The sequence below is a fragment of the Physcomitrium patens genome, chromosome 5 (genome assembly GCF_059467195.1).
Source record: "Physcomitrium patens ecotype Gransden chromosome 5, ASM5946719v1, whole genome shotgun sequence".
Lineage (NCBI taxonomy): Eukaryota > Viridiplantae > Streptophyta > Bryopsida > Funariales > Funariaceae > Physcomitrium > Physcomitrium patens.
In genome coordinates, this window is record NC_143414.1 from 1,218,119 (window position 1) to 1,231,950 (window position 13,832).

General features: G+C 40.5%; 1 protein-coding gene across 2 annotated transcripts; it reads right to left on the reverse strand.

The window, feature by feature from the left end:
- Window positions 1-203: 203 nt before the first annotated feature.
- LOC112282668 (serine/threonine-protein phosphatase BSL3) lies at window positions 204-9,307 on the reverse strand. Of its 2 annotated transcripts, none has more exons than XM_024520591.3 (22): window positions 9,139-9,307; window positions 8,042-8,476; window positions 7,816-7,876; window positions 7,309-7,387; window positions 7,093-7,172; window positions 6,607-6,701; window positions 6,420-6,519; window positions 5,944-6,013; window positions 5,550-5,651; window positions 5,287-5,368; window positions 4,891-5,070; window positions 4,277-4,544; window positions 3,612-3,891; window positions 3,164-3,334; window positions 2,731-2,969; window positions 2,398-2,482; window positions 2,015-2,113; window positions 1,630-1,829; window positions 1,412-1,487; window positions 1,155-1,290; window positions 864-1,003; window positions 204-662 (listed from the first exon to the last, which is right to left on the reverse strand). In XM_024520591.3, exons 2-22 carry the CDS (start codon window positions 8,358-8,360, stop codon window positions 579-581), a joined length of 2,946 nt encoding a protein of 981 aa, XP_024376359.1. In that variant the 5' UTR covers window positions 8,361-8,476; window positions 9,139-9,307; the 3' UTR covers window positions 204-578. The 2 variants fall into 2 exon arrangements, with proteins under 2 accessions (XP_024376359.1, XP_024376358.1); XM_024520590.3 differs by lacking the exon at window positions 9,139-9,307 and adding an exon at window positions 8,618-9,098.
- Between the last annotated feature and the right edge of the window lie 4,525 nt (window positions 9,308-13,832).

Sequence of the window (13,832 nt, forward strand, 5' to 3'; positions counted from 1 at the left end):
TATTGCAGAACTACGCTCTAGGGAAGGTTTTCACTTGAAAGCGTATCACTTCTTAATCACAAGATGGAGGACATTACATCACGCCTTTTCTCCACGGACTTGTAGTAGAGCAAGCTTTGGGAGGAAAAACTGAGAATTGATATAAACATTACACCATATAAGCTTAACCGAAAAAGAAGAATCAAACACGTATTGCTTCGAGATTCACGAAAACCTTCGAATATGAAACTGATGGATTGGAGCGGAGGGTGAAATGAGGGCACATAGGACACTTCAGAGCTGCCAACAGGACATGGGCCTCATGTCAGTATAATTTTTGTGGGAGTGAAGTCTCCTATCAATCATTATTCCAACGCTCAATTGGACTCGTATCCACAAGCAGCCCCTCCCACTGAAGGTCCACAATACTTACAGCACCTTGACTAGCCTCACAAAAGAGTGCCTTAAAAAAACTGGCAGACGTGGGCTCGTCAGGAGGATTAAAAACCATACTTTACAACACCTAATAGAACAATATATGCGATTGACCGAGTGGCACAGCAATGCGCAAGCCATGTTACAGGACACCGTAGTGACTATCAAATCCACGCCAAGGAGTTCCGGTCGCTTGTGGGCTGTGGTCGTCCTCTAGTTGGTGTAGGAGGTCTTGCAACGTTCAGATCCTGCGAGATCCCAAATGCAAATCATGTGATTTACAAGCATTGAACTTAATTCAAACTGGAAGCACTGATGCACAAAACCAACAGGCATCAAACAAGTATTTAGGATATCAAATGAAAATGCATTGCGACATTCTAACAATAGTGAGGATTTCTATACTCAGTTACGCTGCATAGAAGGAAAAAGACTTTGGAATTGCGTGCCTGCATCCAAGTATCCTCAAGATGGCGTTCAGGCGACGACTCCGGTGAAGTGATAGCAGGGGGTAGTGGATGGATAAGTTTGGGAACCACCACTAAATCCCTACCAAGGACCAAAATTGCTCCAGCATTGTTTGCCGTTCCTGTACAGCCACTCAGTTTAGGTGACCTATGATAAACAACGCTGGACTTGGAAGGAATACAAATACTTTAAAAAAGTATTTTTCGGATAATTATATTTTTAAAAATATATCGAATTTTTATAAAATATTTTCTGAAAGTAGGACTGCATACCACAATAATTTGTGGCAGAAAACAGAGTGATCAAGTGACCTTGAGCAAACCGCTCAAAACCATCCATCACACATTCATGTGCTCTAACAATGAGCTGAAGATCGTTATTTTTGCAAAACTCCATAACTCGATCGGGCTGGAATTGAACACAAAAAAGGTGAGCACATGGATTAGGTCTACAGAATGTGCTAACAATAACATGTAAATCAAGTCTGGTGATGTACGCGAACACTTCTTCATATAACGACTGCGCTTACCCCGTAAGTAACTAATCCAGGCCCTCGAGCATTTGGACGTAAACCCTCAACACTGTCATTTTCTGTGGGATCAGACCTGTGTAACGGTTGCACAAAAAATGAGTTCACCACAGGTCACCAGAGTTGTAGCATGCGCACTCGTAAAACGACAAACCCAAGCTGAAGAAGACAACAGAGTAATGAAGAAAATGAACATTTAAGTCAGAAAAAATGCCTACCACAGAAGATCCATCAGCACAACAGAGCCAGCGTCCATTGTGATGGGACGCTGCAAAGCTTCAATTTGGTGGACATGGTTGATAGACCTTCCAATGCCACCATGCATACAAATAATCTTCTTCTCAATCAAAGCTGCAAGTGGCAACCAATTGAAGAGCTGATTGATTCGTTGCCATGCCCAGAGGCCATCACGCTCCCCCTACAATAAATCAGCCCCCACAAAAAATGCAACTTGTCACAAAATTAATTTTTAAGATACCCCACCTTCTCAATTTGAAGTCTTAACTAAAGCAAGAAGAAAGAAAGTAGTAGGCCAAACCTAAAACTACCATTAGTTGTTTGGCATTTCGGAATAATGGAAAGAAAATCTGGGGCAGAACATACCATTCGCTCAATACACTCGATACGAAAACCAAACAAAGCGTTAATGTCGGAGGCCTCATGGTTGCCCCTGATAAGGTGTACGTTTGTCGGGTACTCGATCTGTCAAAATAAAGAAGTCAGCTTGTTAGAGTCACAAACGGAAAGAGAGGAGGTAAGAATGTTCAAAGATTGTAAAATAACAACCTCATGTATTTTCCATTCGACGGACCAGAAACAAAGCAGGGCATTGAACCAAATACTGAAACATCCGGGTTAAAGAATCTCTCGGTCCTCTCATGCAGTGCCATAGAACTAAGGGTGCCGAGAATCGTAGTAAAGAGCCACAGCACCTCTTATAAGAGAAGAGCACATGATGACATTTTATTTAGTTAGTGGGGAATAACCTTTAACGCAAGTAGCAACGCGATCGTCTCTAAGCTGTGTTGCCCTCTATCCACATAATCTCCCAGAAAAAGATAGTCAATATACCTGTAAGAAAGCAAGTTCACCACCATAAAAAACGCATTAAATGGATTTCTTTTGTACATTACGTTCCTAACAGATTGGCACGCTGACTCAATTAAATACCAAGTAGAACAGTAAGGCGTATGATGTCATAGACCATATTCATTAAATGTCTGCTTGAAAATATTTGTGCAACTCGTTCCAATAAGCTCAAAATACATGCATATAATCGACTTAAAATAAAGTGCTGCAGGAATAAGAAATGGACATACGTGATATCTCCTGCAGTTGATGGAGACCCATACTCGTCAAATAAGCGCATGAGGTCACCAAATTGTCCATGAAGGTCACCAAATATCTTAACAGGAGCTCTTATTTGTAAAACACTTGGCTCTTGAGCAAATAATCGCTCTGCTGTGTTGCAAAGCTCAGCTATTTCATTACAATCCATAAAAAATTGTCTTTTCACTGGCGGCTTCCAACCTCGTGGCTTGAGCAAGTATGAAAGCACCTACATGTGAAATTTAAGAACAGCAATAAATATCGCGAATACAATAGGACAGTCGCTTGTATCAACTCAACAAAAAGTACAGTTCATAGTTGAAACCAACATATCAATAGAATTCCATTCGACAATGCTCCAAACTGACCTAGGAATGGATACAGAAATAGTTTCGAAAGACGAATAAAGCTAACTAAACACACCTTCTTCTGGACACCATGAACAGATGTCTGACGATCCAAAAGCCTTCTTGCGTGAGAAGCACTCTCCGGTGTTCCACAGCTAACACGACGACCCTCATTCTCAAACTGGTCAATGGAGAGCTGCCTCACCAACCCACCCAATGCACCACCAGATTCTGCTGCCACAACAACCTGTAGTCACATCAATATTAGATCTTACACTGGCAGCGAGAAACAGAGTTCGCGGTCTCTATGTATACCCAGAATACATAGAAATATCCCTCAACTCCCACCACAAATATTCATGACCTCCTCATTTCACATCCTTGAACACCAGTAAGCTGAAAAAAATGCATCGATTCAGAGATCAGTGTTACATTCTTAACTGAAGGGACACACGACGCATATGAGGAAGAAGGTTATAGAAGGATTTGTAGAACACATGACACACCCAGTTGATAATACTTACTGCTCTATGGTGCAGTCTCACCCCGGTTGGGGGCGTATGGGTTGCTGCGTTCGTCATTGAAGCTCGGTTAAGAGCCATAAGTGCTGCAGAAGATGTCGGAAGTGGCTTCCCACTCAGAGGGGTTTCTGCCCCATGATCTCTCTCAAGAGCCTGTTTGTCACTCTCTCCATTCTGTTCTCGCATTGCTTTTGCTGCTGCAGAAGCAGCTAGAGCAGCACTTATTGCTTCAGCTTCAGCTGCCGAAGCTTCCACAAGAGACTCTACTCCTCGCCTTTCAGTACTGATACACAACAAAAATACATTCCATTCTAAGCCCAAATGAAACTATAGAAAAGGATGGCGATGTTTCTAGGTGCAAGGTTACCGCATTGTGTGGACACAGACGTCCTAATTAGGTGAAAGTTCAACGCACACGAACGAAGCATGTCATGAACACCAAAACAGAAAAGCACCACTGACGACTTCTACAGTTTTAATTTCACATACGATGAATGAAATTATTTACACATATTCCGCATGCAATGTGACATGGTGTGTCAACGGTTTTTTGGTATGAAATTAATTGTGTGAAATTAACAATGTGAACACATACTTTCAACAATTTTAATTGAACGTTGTTGTTCGTATGCATCATCTGAGGGAGGATGATTAATTAGAGGAAATACCGGTGTCCATGTGACACAGCATTTTCGGTGCTAATATCCATTGACGTGTCGCCATTGACTGGAGCTGCTACCGGACTCCCCATTGCAACTGAAGCCCTATCAGCAGATGACAATTCAGTTTGTGATGGCTTGCGCATCTCCTGTTGTTTGTTTGAGCGAGCAGGTGACACTGTTGAGGTTGCTGAAACTGCTGCTATTTGTGAAGCTGCTGGTGTAGTTTCGACAGCTGACGGGTCGCCTGCTACGAGAAGATCATCCAAAATATCTCCTGTTCCAATATATGTGAACCGCACTAAACAATTAAAATGTAGACCTTATACCCCATGAATTCACGTAACCGAACCTTATGCAATGAACAGTCACATCAAGAATGTGACAAGTGCGCCATTCATAGAAGGTCCTTCACCCAGTCCATATTATACATACTCAGCATATATTACATGAAAAAATTAAGTCCTAGATTATGTACCTTGTCTGCCTTGGAGAAGTAGGCACCGAACACCATGTAGTTAGATTCTTTAAAATGTGTTGAGGAGGTACATCATTTCACACATCACACAACACACTTCTCTCTTTGACAGGAGACGAGAAAATTGATAAGCAGTAGCACATACCTCCCCTGAGTCCACCGTATATAAAAATGTGATCACCTACAGCTGCAGCGGCATGCCGGCAGCGTCTTGTCAATTCGTTCGCTGCCTCTCCACCAGCTGCATCATTGCTGTACCTCCCTATTCGTGGGCTATTCACTACCCCTTTCCTATCACACCACACTCCAGCTGCTGTATCCAAAACTGCACAATAACAGGAGGCCAAAGTTTTCATTCCACCTTCATCAGCAGAAGATTTCATTGGAGAATAAAGGTCAGAGATTGATGGTTAGATTTCTCCTGTGCGGTCAATAACAAAATGACGACAACCATGCATTCTGGATATTTCAAACACGATAGCTTCCCAAACTTCCTTTCCAACTCTGTGTGCCCTCTTACAGAAAGGAAGCTACAAAGCACCTGCCACACTAGATGCATCCTCCACCATCCGTCCGCCACCAAGAGCACCTCCTGAAACATGAAGCCTTGCATTCACAAACACCTACAGGAATGCCAAGCAAACTTACATTTTTAGTGTTATAAAATAACCAAGAAATATTCACAATAATGATAGTGAAAATCATCCATTATTTACTGGCTCAAAGTAAGCTTGAACCCTGCAAGAGAGAAAGAAAAGAAAAGAAGAAAAAACCCCACTACTTTATCAAAGGATAGAGACTTACAGCTGCATGCTGATACCGTGGAGAGGGAGATATACCGGGTGCAACTGCCCACTCCCATCTTCCATCCCGATGTTTAGCAAGCCCATAAGCACTATCAATTGGCTGCAAAGACTTTTAATACATTAGCAAAAACTCCCTAACAAGAAATAATACAGGAATAATGCTAACTACACGTGCAAATGGAAAGCCAAGGAAATGAAGAATCCCAACATGGAATTTGAAACATGTAACTCATATTATCGCTGATTAGATAACCTTAAGGGAAGAGGGAAAACAAATCAAAAAAATACACTACAAGACAAAAATTTGAATTTAATTTTTTTGTCTTGTAAGAAAGAAAAAAGGATCGTTTTCAAGCATCTGAAATTTGAGGCCAACGTCTGTAATATCTCACCGCGCTATTGGCATCTCTTCCGCCACAAAGAAGCAACAGGCCGTCTGATCGTGCACAAGCAGTAGCATACCTGCAGCAAATTAACTGAAGTTACCGGAAATTACTGAAGTTAACCTAACCGGAAAAAAAGAGATACTAAATATGTATACCAAATATAAGACATGATAACCAATCATGTAAGGAAAATTCATAACCTAACATGCCCAAATTCGTTCACCCTAAAACCGGCAGTAAAGCAGAGCTGATAAAGTTCACAAACATTCGAATAAGCAATCGCAGTCCACAAAGACAAAACTCAATCCTACATGAAACACAGTCGCAATAGACATAATTCACAATCATTAACGAAGAACAATCAGCTATTGAATTAAACCGAGTTCTAAAATGATATTTCAAACAACAATGAACCACTTCTCTTACAAATAAAGGTTCCTAAATACCCTAACTGCAATGAAAGTTTCCATAGGTAAACTTACATGCATGGTGGAGGTCCATCTCCTTCTGGCTCTAGTTTCCTCCATTCATAGGGTTTGGCTGCAGTATCAAGAGCCCATACATCTGCAAGTGGGCGCTTACCTGCAATAACATATTGCTCTCATCATTCCAGTACATAGATGCACTCTTTCTGAGAGAAATACCAAGCCCGCTGGAATCCTGACTCACCATCATTTCCACCAATGCAGAGAAGAAAGCGTTGCCCCACCAAGGACATAACATGTCCATATCGTGGACCAGGACCCGTACCCTGTACGACCACCCTGACCACCTCACCCAAGGCCCTTCTTAGCATAGTCCACAAAACATCACCATTTTCCCCATCAACTTCTCAAATAACTGCTGTGTCCACAGCTACAAAGGTGGGTGAAAAAATTGGTACGTGCTGGGAACAATGGTGTGAATTGAACAAAGTGTGGTTTTTCGTTATCACAGTATATGTAATCTTCCAAATACATAATTGTGATATGATGTTTGACAAAACCTATCCTCTGAGCAGGTCTGTGATTGTTTTAAATATTAAAAAAAATAAGATAACAAGAGCTACCGGCCTATCCAATACAATTACAGCTCATCACGACATAAACTAGTGGATAAAATGTAAAGCTAATCAGAATTAGATCGTATGCCTAAAATACTACCAAAATAACCCACCTGTGCCATCTGGGTTTAGCTTGAGTAAGATCCAGAACATGTAAGTCTTCGGTTGAGAGCCCTGCTGGACCTATACCACCCTGCGTCACCTCCACCGGCGTCAGCTTCTTCGCAATAATGGCGAGTCTATGCTACAAACTCCAAAAGTGATAGCTCTTATCTTTCTTGCCTTGTCACACTGAAGATGCTTACGGGAGTTCCTGTAATTCGTCATACCTGAATCACTACCATGGTACCAACAGCAGTTGCTGCATGTGCTGCTCGAGGGGAAGGAGGATCACCAACTGGAATGAGCCTGCATAGCAAAACGAATCCTGGGCTTAAAGCTAATGCAGAGAGGATGAGATGCCGGCATTGCATGGATTGCTGGAATTGCGATAGAATTGCCTTGGGACCAAGATTCAACATTTTACAACTAGACTCCAGGGTGACACATTCTTCTGACAATCTTTAAGGTTAGAAACTTGAGCCAAGCTTCAATATAAGATAGGTGTCAAGTTGACTGAAGAATCACAGACAAATAACTATGACTTTCCATAGAATTCAACGAACATTTTAAAAAGAAAAAATCGACAAAACTTTAAAACTTCAGAAACCAGGGCTTAAGTAGACGAGGTCTAGACAGAAAGTAAATTGAAATGCTCCCCGCAAAAAACATAACCAATCATCTAGCTTCCCAAATGAATGCACGAAATGAAACAGATTCAGTCCTGACGAGCTGACCTGGACCATTTGTTGGTATGTGCGTCATAACAATGCACGTCTGCAGTAGCGCCTGCTAAACCTGTCCATGACGAGCTTACAAAGCTTAAGAGGAGGTACTGCTGATATTATACCTATAATTTCATGCCAACATGTAAACTCCAAAACTGTAAGAGAATTTCACGTCCAACACGTTCATGACAAGGTATCCACGCACGGAGCCAAAAACAGGGGACAAGAGACATACGAATGCCGGCACCGGCTACAGCCGTCTGAGGACCAGCTTGACTCGAATTGCCCTCCAGCGCAGTGGCACCGCCGAACAAAATCAGCCTGGGACCGATGTAGGCCGGCGAACCCTCCTCCCCCACAGCTGCCACTGCTGTCAATGTGTGCCCGCAGCGTGGACCTGGTCCATCGTCCTTCCTCTCGCATATTGCGGTTATGGCCTTGAACGCGGGCGCAGGCCGTGGCCCAGCCAGCTGATGCTGATAATGTTGATGATGTTGGTGCTGCTCTTGCCCAGTCCCCCCGTTTTCCACCATCCCTCCTACATCTACTTCCATAATCCAAACCTCGATCGATCTTCCTGAATTCGCTACAAAACCTGCCACTCCATCTCCCCCTCACTGCCCTCCATCTCTACCGCAGCTATCGTCCCCCAGCGCACCTGTCCTCCCACCTAAAACCGAGCGATACCACATCCGATCATCTTCATGGCTCATCGCACCACCCCATTCGTAGAACCGGTGAGGGAAAGAGAGGGGGAAAAAAACAAACAAACAAACAAACAATAAAGGCCGAGAGGAAGGGACTCGTATACCTAATCAAGCAATAATCTGACATTCATCAGCTAGTGGCTGATAGCAGCGAGCCAGGCTCATTGATGACGCAAGACAGAAACAGACAGAAACCGACTCCGCAAAAACCTCAAACATGCGCGAAGGAGCACCCTACTATGGTATAGTATGAACATTCAAGAGTATGAACAGAATCACAGTTCATTAGCAGAAGAAAACAATCTTGCACGCTCACTCCAGTCCTCGAGGCTACGGAGGGCGAGAGGGCGAGAGGAAGAGAAAGAGAGAGTGATAGAGAGGGAGAGATTTAAAAAAAAAAAAAAAAAAAAAAAAAAAAGCGAGAGAGAGAGAGAGAGAGAGAGAGCGAGACTGACAACCCTTGAAGGCAAACCAGTGATTGCTGGCGATAGTGATGCGGTTTGGTAAGGGGACAAAAAATCAACAACGACGAGAGGTTGGTTTGAGGAGGAAGAGGGAGGAGGAGGAGAAAAAGGAGCTGTGTGAATGTACCACAAGACAGAGACACAGAGACAGGCAGACTCACAGTCTCTCACAGAGCTTGCATCAGCGACGACTGGGTAAATTCCCCGGGAGGGAAGGGAAGGGAGGGCGGGAGTCTGGCCCCGGTGAGGGAGGTCGGGCAGCTAGGCAGCTGCTTACAAGCTATGTGAGGATGCTTGGCAAGTGGCAACAGACGGACGTGAGCAGCTCTTTTGCACTGATTCAAGACCCCCCCCCCCTCCCTCTTCGCCATGGACTTTGGACTCAGTCTCTCTTCCCTGCCCTGCCCTTCGCTGCCCGTCCAGGCCCTTCTCTTCCTGCCAAAGACGAGGGTGATGCTCGTTCGTCGTGTGTCCGCATCGTCGTCGTCGTCCTGCTGCTGCTGCTTATTCACCCTCCTAGGCTGATGGACACATGGTGGACAGAGGTGGAACCCAACAAGTACTTGAACCCTGATGACTCCAGCAATTTCCCCGTCCATTTTACTGGCATCGTTTCTCGTCGACTTCATTGGGTTTTGTAATTCTGTTGTTTCCAGAAACTCCGTCGCAACAACTTCCTTTCGTTGTCATAACGTCGTCGTCGTTGTCGTCGAGGAAGAGCTCTCTCCATTTGTCGTTGTGGGAAGACGATAAACTGACGAGAACCGACGAGGGATTCCTCGTTCTCAATCCTCGACGATAAAGGGGAAAGAAGTAAAAAAGTAAAAGGTGGCGAAAGAAGAAAAAGCATCGTGCCCTATTCTTAATCTTTATATGCTAATTGTTGCATGAAAGAAAATAGGGCTTTCAATTGGTTTGAGCTATTAAAACAGTTCATGAGATTGATACTGAATAAGATAAGATCTTAGTTTATCCATTTAAACAATAATGTCATGTGTTCATTAATGAATGTTTTGCTCTTCTCAGTATATCATTGTAATGGGAGTTTAAAATATGTACTGATCATAGCAAGTACATTAGATTATATTGTAATGCATCTGAAGATTAAGAACCAAATATAAACTTTGAATATTTTTATAACATTTAATCTTCAACAAAAAAAAAAGAAAACAAAAGAAAAAAAAAAAAATTTTAGATTAAAATTTTAAAATAAATTAAATATTTATTATACATTCAATTACTTGACTCTTAATTATTTAGAGTAACATATTTTTTACTTTATTACAAAACCTTTAAATTTATATTCATATAAATTATTTATTTATTTAAATGAGAAAATAATTGTATTTTTAAAAGTACATGAGTGAAATACATAAGGTTTTTTTATGATATATAATGTGATTGCTAAATAAATTAAATGTGATAATCAAAAGGTATATATGTATATATATTAAAATGTAGTCAATCCAAAATAATAACAATATTTTATCATTATTTATTTATAATGAACTAGAGAGGTACTAACTTATAAGTATATAAGTATATATATATATATATATATATATATATACATAATAAAATGAAATAAATAAAGTTTAAACCTTATTTTGGAAACGATTTCAGTATATTTTGGCTTTGATTTTTTATTCAAGATATAGTACAACAAAAATTTATGTTTTTCTAAAATATATTATCAACTAATATATTATAACCACATTAAGTGTAATTTATATACAGACTTATTTTTAAAAAAACATTTGGTTTTTTCCTGTTTTTTTATATATGTATGTTAATAAATTTAACTGGTATTTTTAATGATGTTTATTTAAATAAGAATATTGGATTTTAATTAAAAAGAAGTTTTAATTTACCTTGCAAGTCTAAAGATCTCTCTTGCATTATTACAACTTTTTCTAATTGATGTCATTTTATGTGGTATAGGTTCATTGTACACATAGAGATTTTGATATTGAAAGTGTGGTGATAATTTGATGTAAGGAGAAATTGGCACTTCACTCTTGCACATTCTCTTCAAACATGTGCACAGGCTCTAAATTCACGAAGAAAATCTTCATGGATTTCAAACTTTCCTACAGCCAAAGGAAAAGAACAACTCCTGGTATGGTAAACAATCAACTTGGTGTTTCAATGCACTTCCTCAAGGTTAACAATATTTTAAGGTTTTATAGATTGGATCTTGATAAGAGTCGGAGAAACAACAGCTGCCTAGAAGAGTCTCCAACGTGGCAGATAGTTACCTCCAAAGTTTTATTTATTTATTTATTTTCTTCTTCTGCAGAATTTGGCTACTTTATTGTCACCTTTGTTTTGACCAGAACAATGAAAAGATTGAATTATTTTTCTGTTGGTCCTGGCATTAGAATAACTATCTGAGTAAGCCGTTGAATTTTTGGAAAAGAAAAAGAAAAGAAAAGATCATGTAAGTTCGTATTCTCAACGATGCATGTTCTTGGGAAGCCGCTTGTGTGTTTGCTTCAGGGTACGGGACCTCCTCCAAAACCAACACTTTTAGCCATAGGTGCTGCAATGAGCTGAAGGACTACTTATGTTCAAATCCTCTGGTTTCATTTTCATTAAGACAATGTTGACAGAAAATAATATTCATTCAGTTGGGAGACCATGGTAATCTCTAACCAAAAAATAATACCACATGGCGGATCAATATTAACTTAGCCTTTATCCTCCGTGAATTTTCACATGCATCTGGTGATGGAAATTATTGTGCGAACTGCCGGTTTACTGATAAATTGGAAAAAAATTAAGTTTAAATTGAAAGACACAGCTGATTCTCATGTCAGGTGTCCTAGATATGCAAACTGGTGTTATACTCGTATTAAGCTTGCTAATTCCTTATTACATAAAGGTTGAAAAAATACAGGTATTGAGAACTAATACCACTTCTATTGGGCTTGGGTATTTGTGTAATGACTATGATGTGCAGGTAAATGCTTTATATCACCGATTCTCGCACAGCCTCTGACAATAAGATGAAATGGTTGAACAATACAGTAAAGCAACAGCCCAAGTAGTCATGACACATGGACCATTGCCAAAGTTGTATAAGTTTTTGCTACCTCATCTTAATTCATATGTACAAGTGGAATTGTAGGTAACTATTGGAACTACGTCATTCCTAAGCAGATTGCGACCCATAGGAATATGCCCTAAATATAGACATTGTACAAAGTCCATGATAACTCCATCAAACTTAATACTAATCGTGGTAATTAATAAATTATAGCACATAAAAATTGGTGCTTCGATAATGTATTTGAATAATGCTTCATCAATTTGTGAGAAATGCTGTATAATTAATGTCAAGATGTCGGAAAAAAGCATACCTCATGCAGCAACTAGTGGAAATGATCCTCCGCAAGCGAATGCAAAGCATGAAAAACCGTTGATGAAAGTCATCATACCCGACGCCGAGACCTCAGATAATCTCAAAAAAAACTACTCTTAAAAGAGCCCCTGAAATATATCAACGATTCTATATTAACAGATCAATAAAATAAATAAAAAAACGTTTTAGTCTCAAGTAAAAAATTGCTTAAACTGAAATGTGTCATCCAATAGATAGTGCACTGACAGTAGTGAATGACTTAATCAGCACACCACTTTTTTGTTTGTTTACACTTGATCACTCCAGATATCTTCGTTCTAAGATGTTTGCGTAGGAAAAAAAATAGTATACATTGGCAATTACTAACACAATCTGGTGTTAAGATATCCTAAAACTGAAGCTTATCAACGTTCAGTTGAGCATTGTAACATAGTGTCTAGGACAAATAGGAGACAAAAAAAGAAACAGATGGCAAACAGAAAGAACGATAAAAATATGTACAGGATGAACCACTAGTCAACAACATCAGGAACGCCATAAGCCAACAGGCACAGAACACAAGGACCAAATGTACGAATCGTACTGAGAATGATCAGCGTGAGAAATATACCTCTTCAATAGGCGACAAAGATGCACTTCCTTTCTCTGGTAGCAACCGAAAATTTGAATCGTCAATAACTGCTTGTACTGGTATCACTTTCTCCACTGGTATCAAACATCTTAACATGGTCATTGGTATCATATACAACTGATCTGCCACCTTTACTGTTTTCTTCTACCTCGTCACTCCATGTCCAATTTGACTGCTGTGATGAAGTTTGAAAATGCAAACCGCTGTTGCCCAAGCTACCATCAGCTTCTGTATCCTTTGCAACCCTCTCTTTCAGATCGTCCTCGTCAAATCCATGTCCCTTCGTGCTATTCGCCGTCCCTTTCTCACTAGCACCATTGCTCATTGGGGAGCGACGTTTGGGAATGACAAACTCGTCAATAACACGAACCTTTGAGAACCGATCACGAATGTGACCTACAGGGGTCCATTGACTTGGACAGCTCCGCTTGTGTGATGGCAAGTCGGGCTTCTCTGCTTGCTCTGCTTCCCATTCAGGATCCAAGGCCCACTCTTTTGGCACCTTTAAATGTATGAACTTTGTAAGTAATGTTGACACTCATAAATGCATGAACCTCAAAGAAAATAAAAAGGGAGTGCAGATATGGTGATGGCTATTACAAAAGCGTTACAAAAGGCCACTCAAATGTATTAAAAAGATCACAATTAGAAAGTACAATATAACCAATAACTTGAAAATCATATCATAAACGCCCCGAATTCTAGGTCAAATAGAAGCCATATTGCCAATATATGTGCTCATCCTGAGGAATGTTACGAGTTTGAAAATATACCTTGTCTGCAGCCAACGTATAAACATGCAAGTCGCCATCACTGTTGATATGAAAACGGTTGAAAGACTTGTAATTGGCGATGCGAAG

Excerpts from the sequence above, each read along its gene's own strand:
- LOC112282668 (XM_024520591.3), bottom strand. The coding sequence starts at position 8,360 with ATGGAAGTAGATGTAGGAGGGATGGTGGAAAACGGGGGGACTGGGCAA. Across the intron at positions 7,173-7,308 it reads GTACCATGGTAGTGATTCAG|GGTGGTATAGGTCCAGCAGG; the intron begins GTATGACGAATT and ends GAGGTGACGCAG. Across the intron at positions 3,335-3,611 it reads TGAGACTGCACCATAGAGCA|GTTGTTGTGGCAGCAGAATC; the intron begins GTAAGTATTATC and ends ATGTGACTACAG.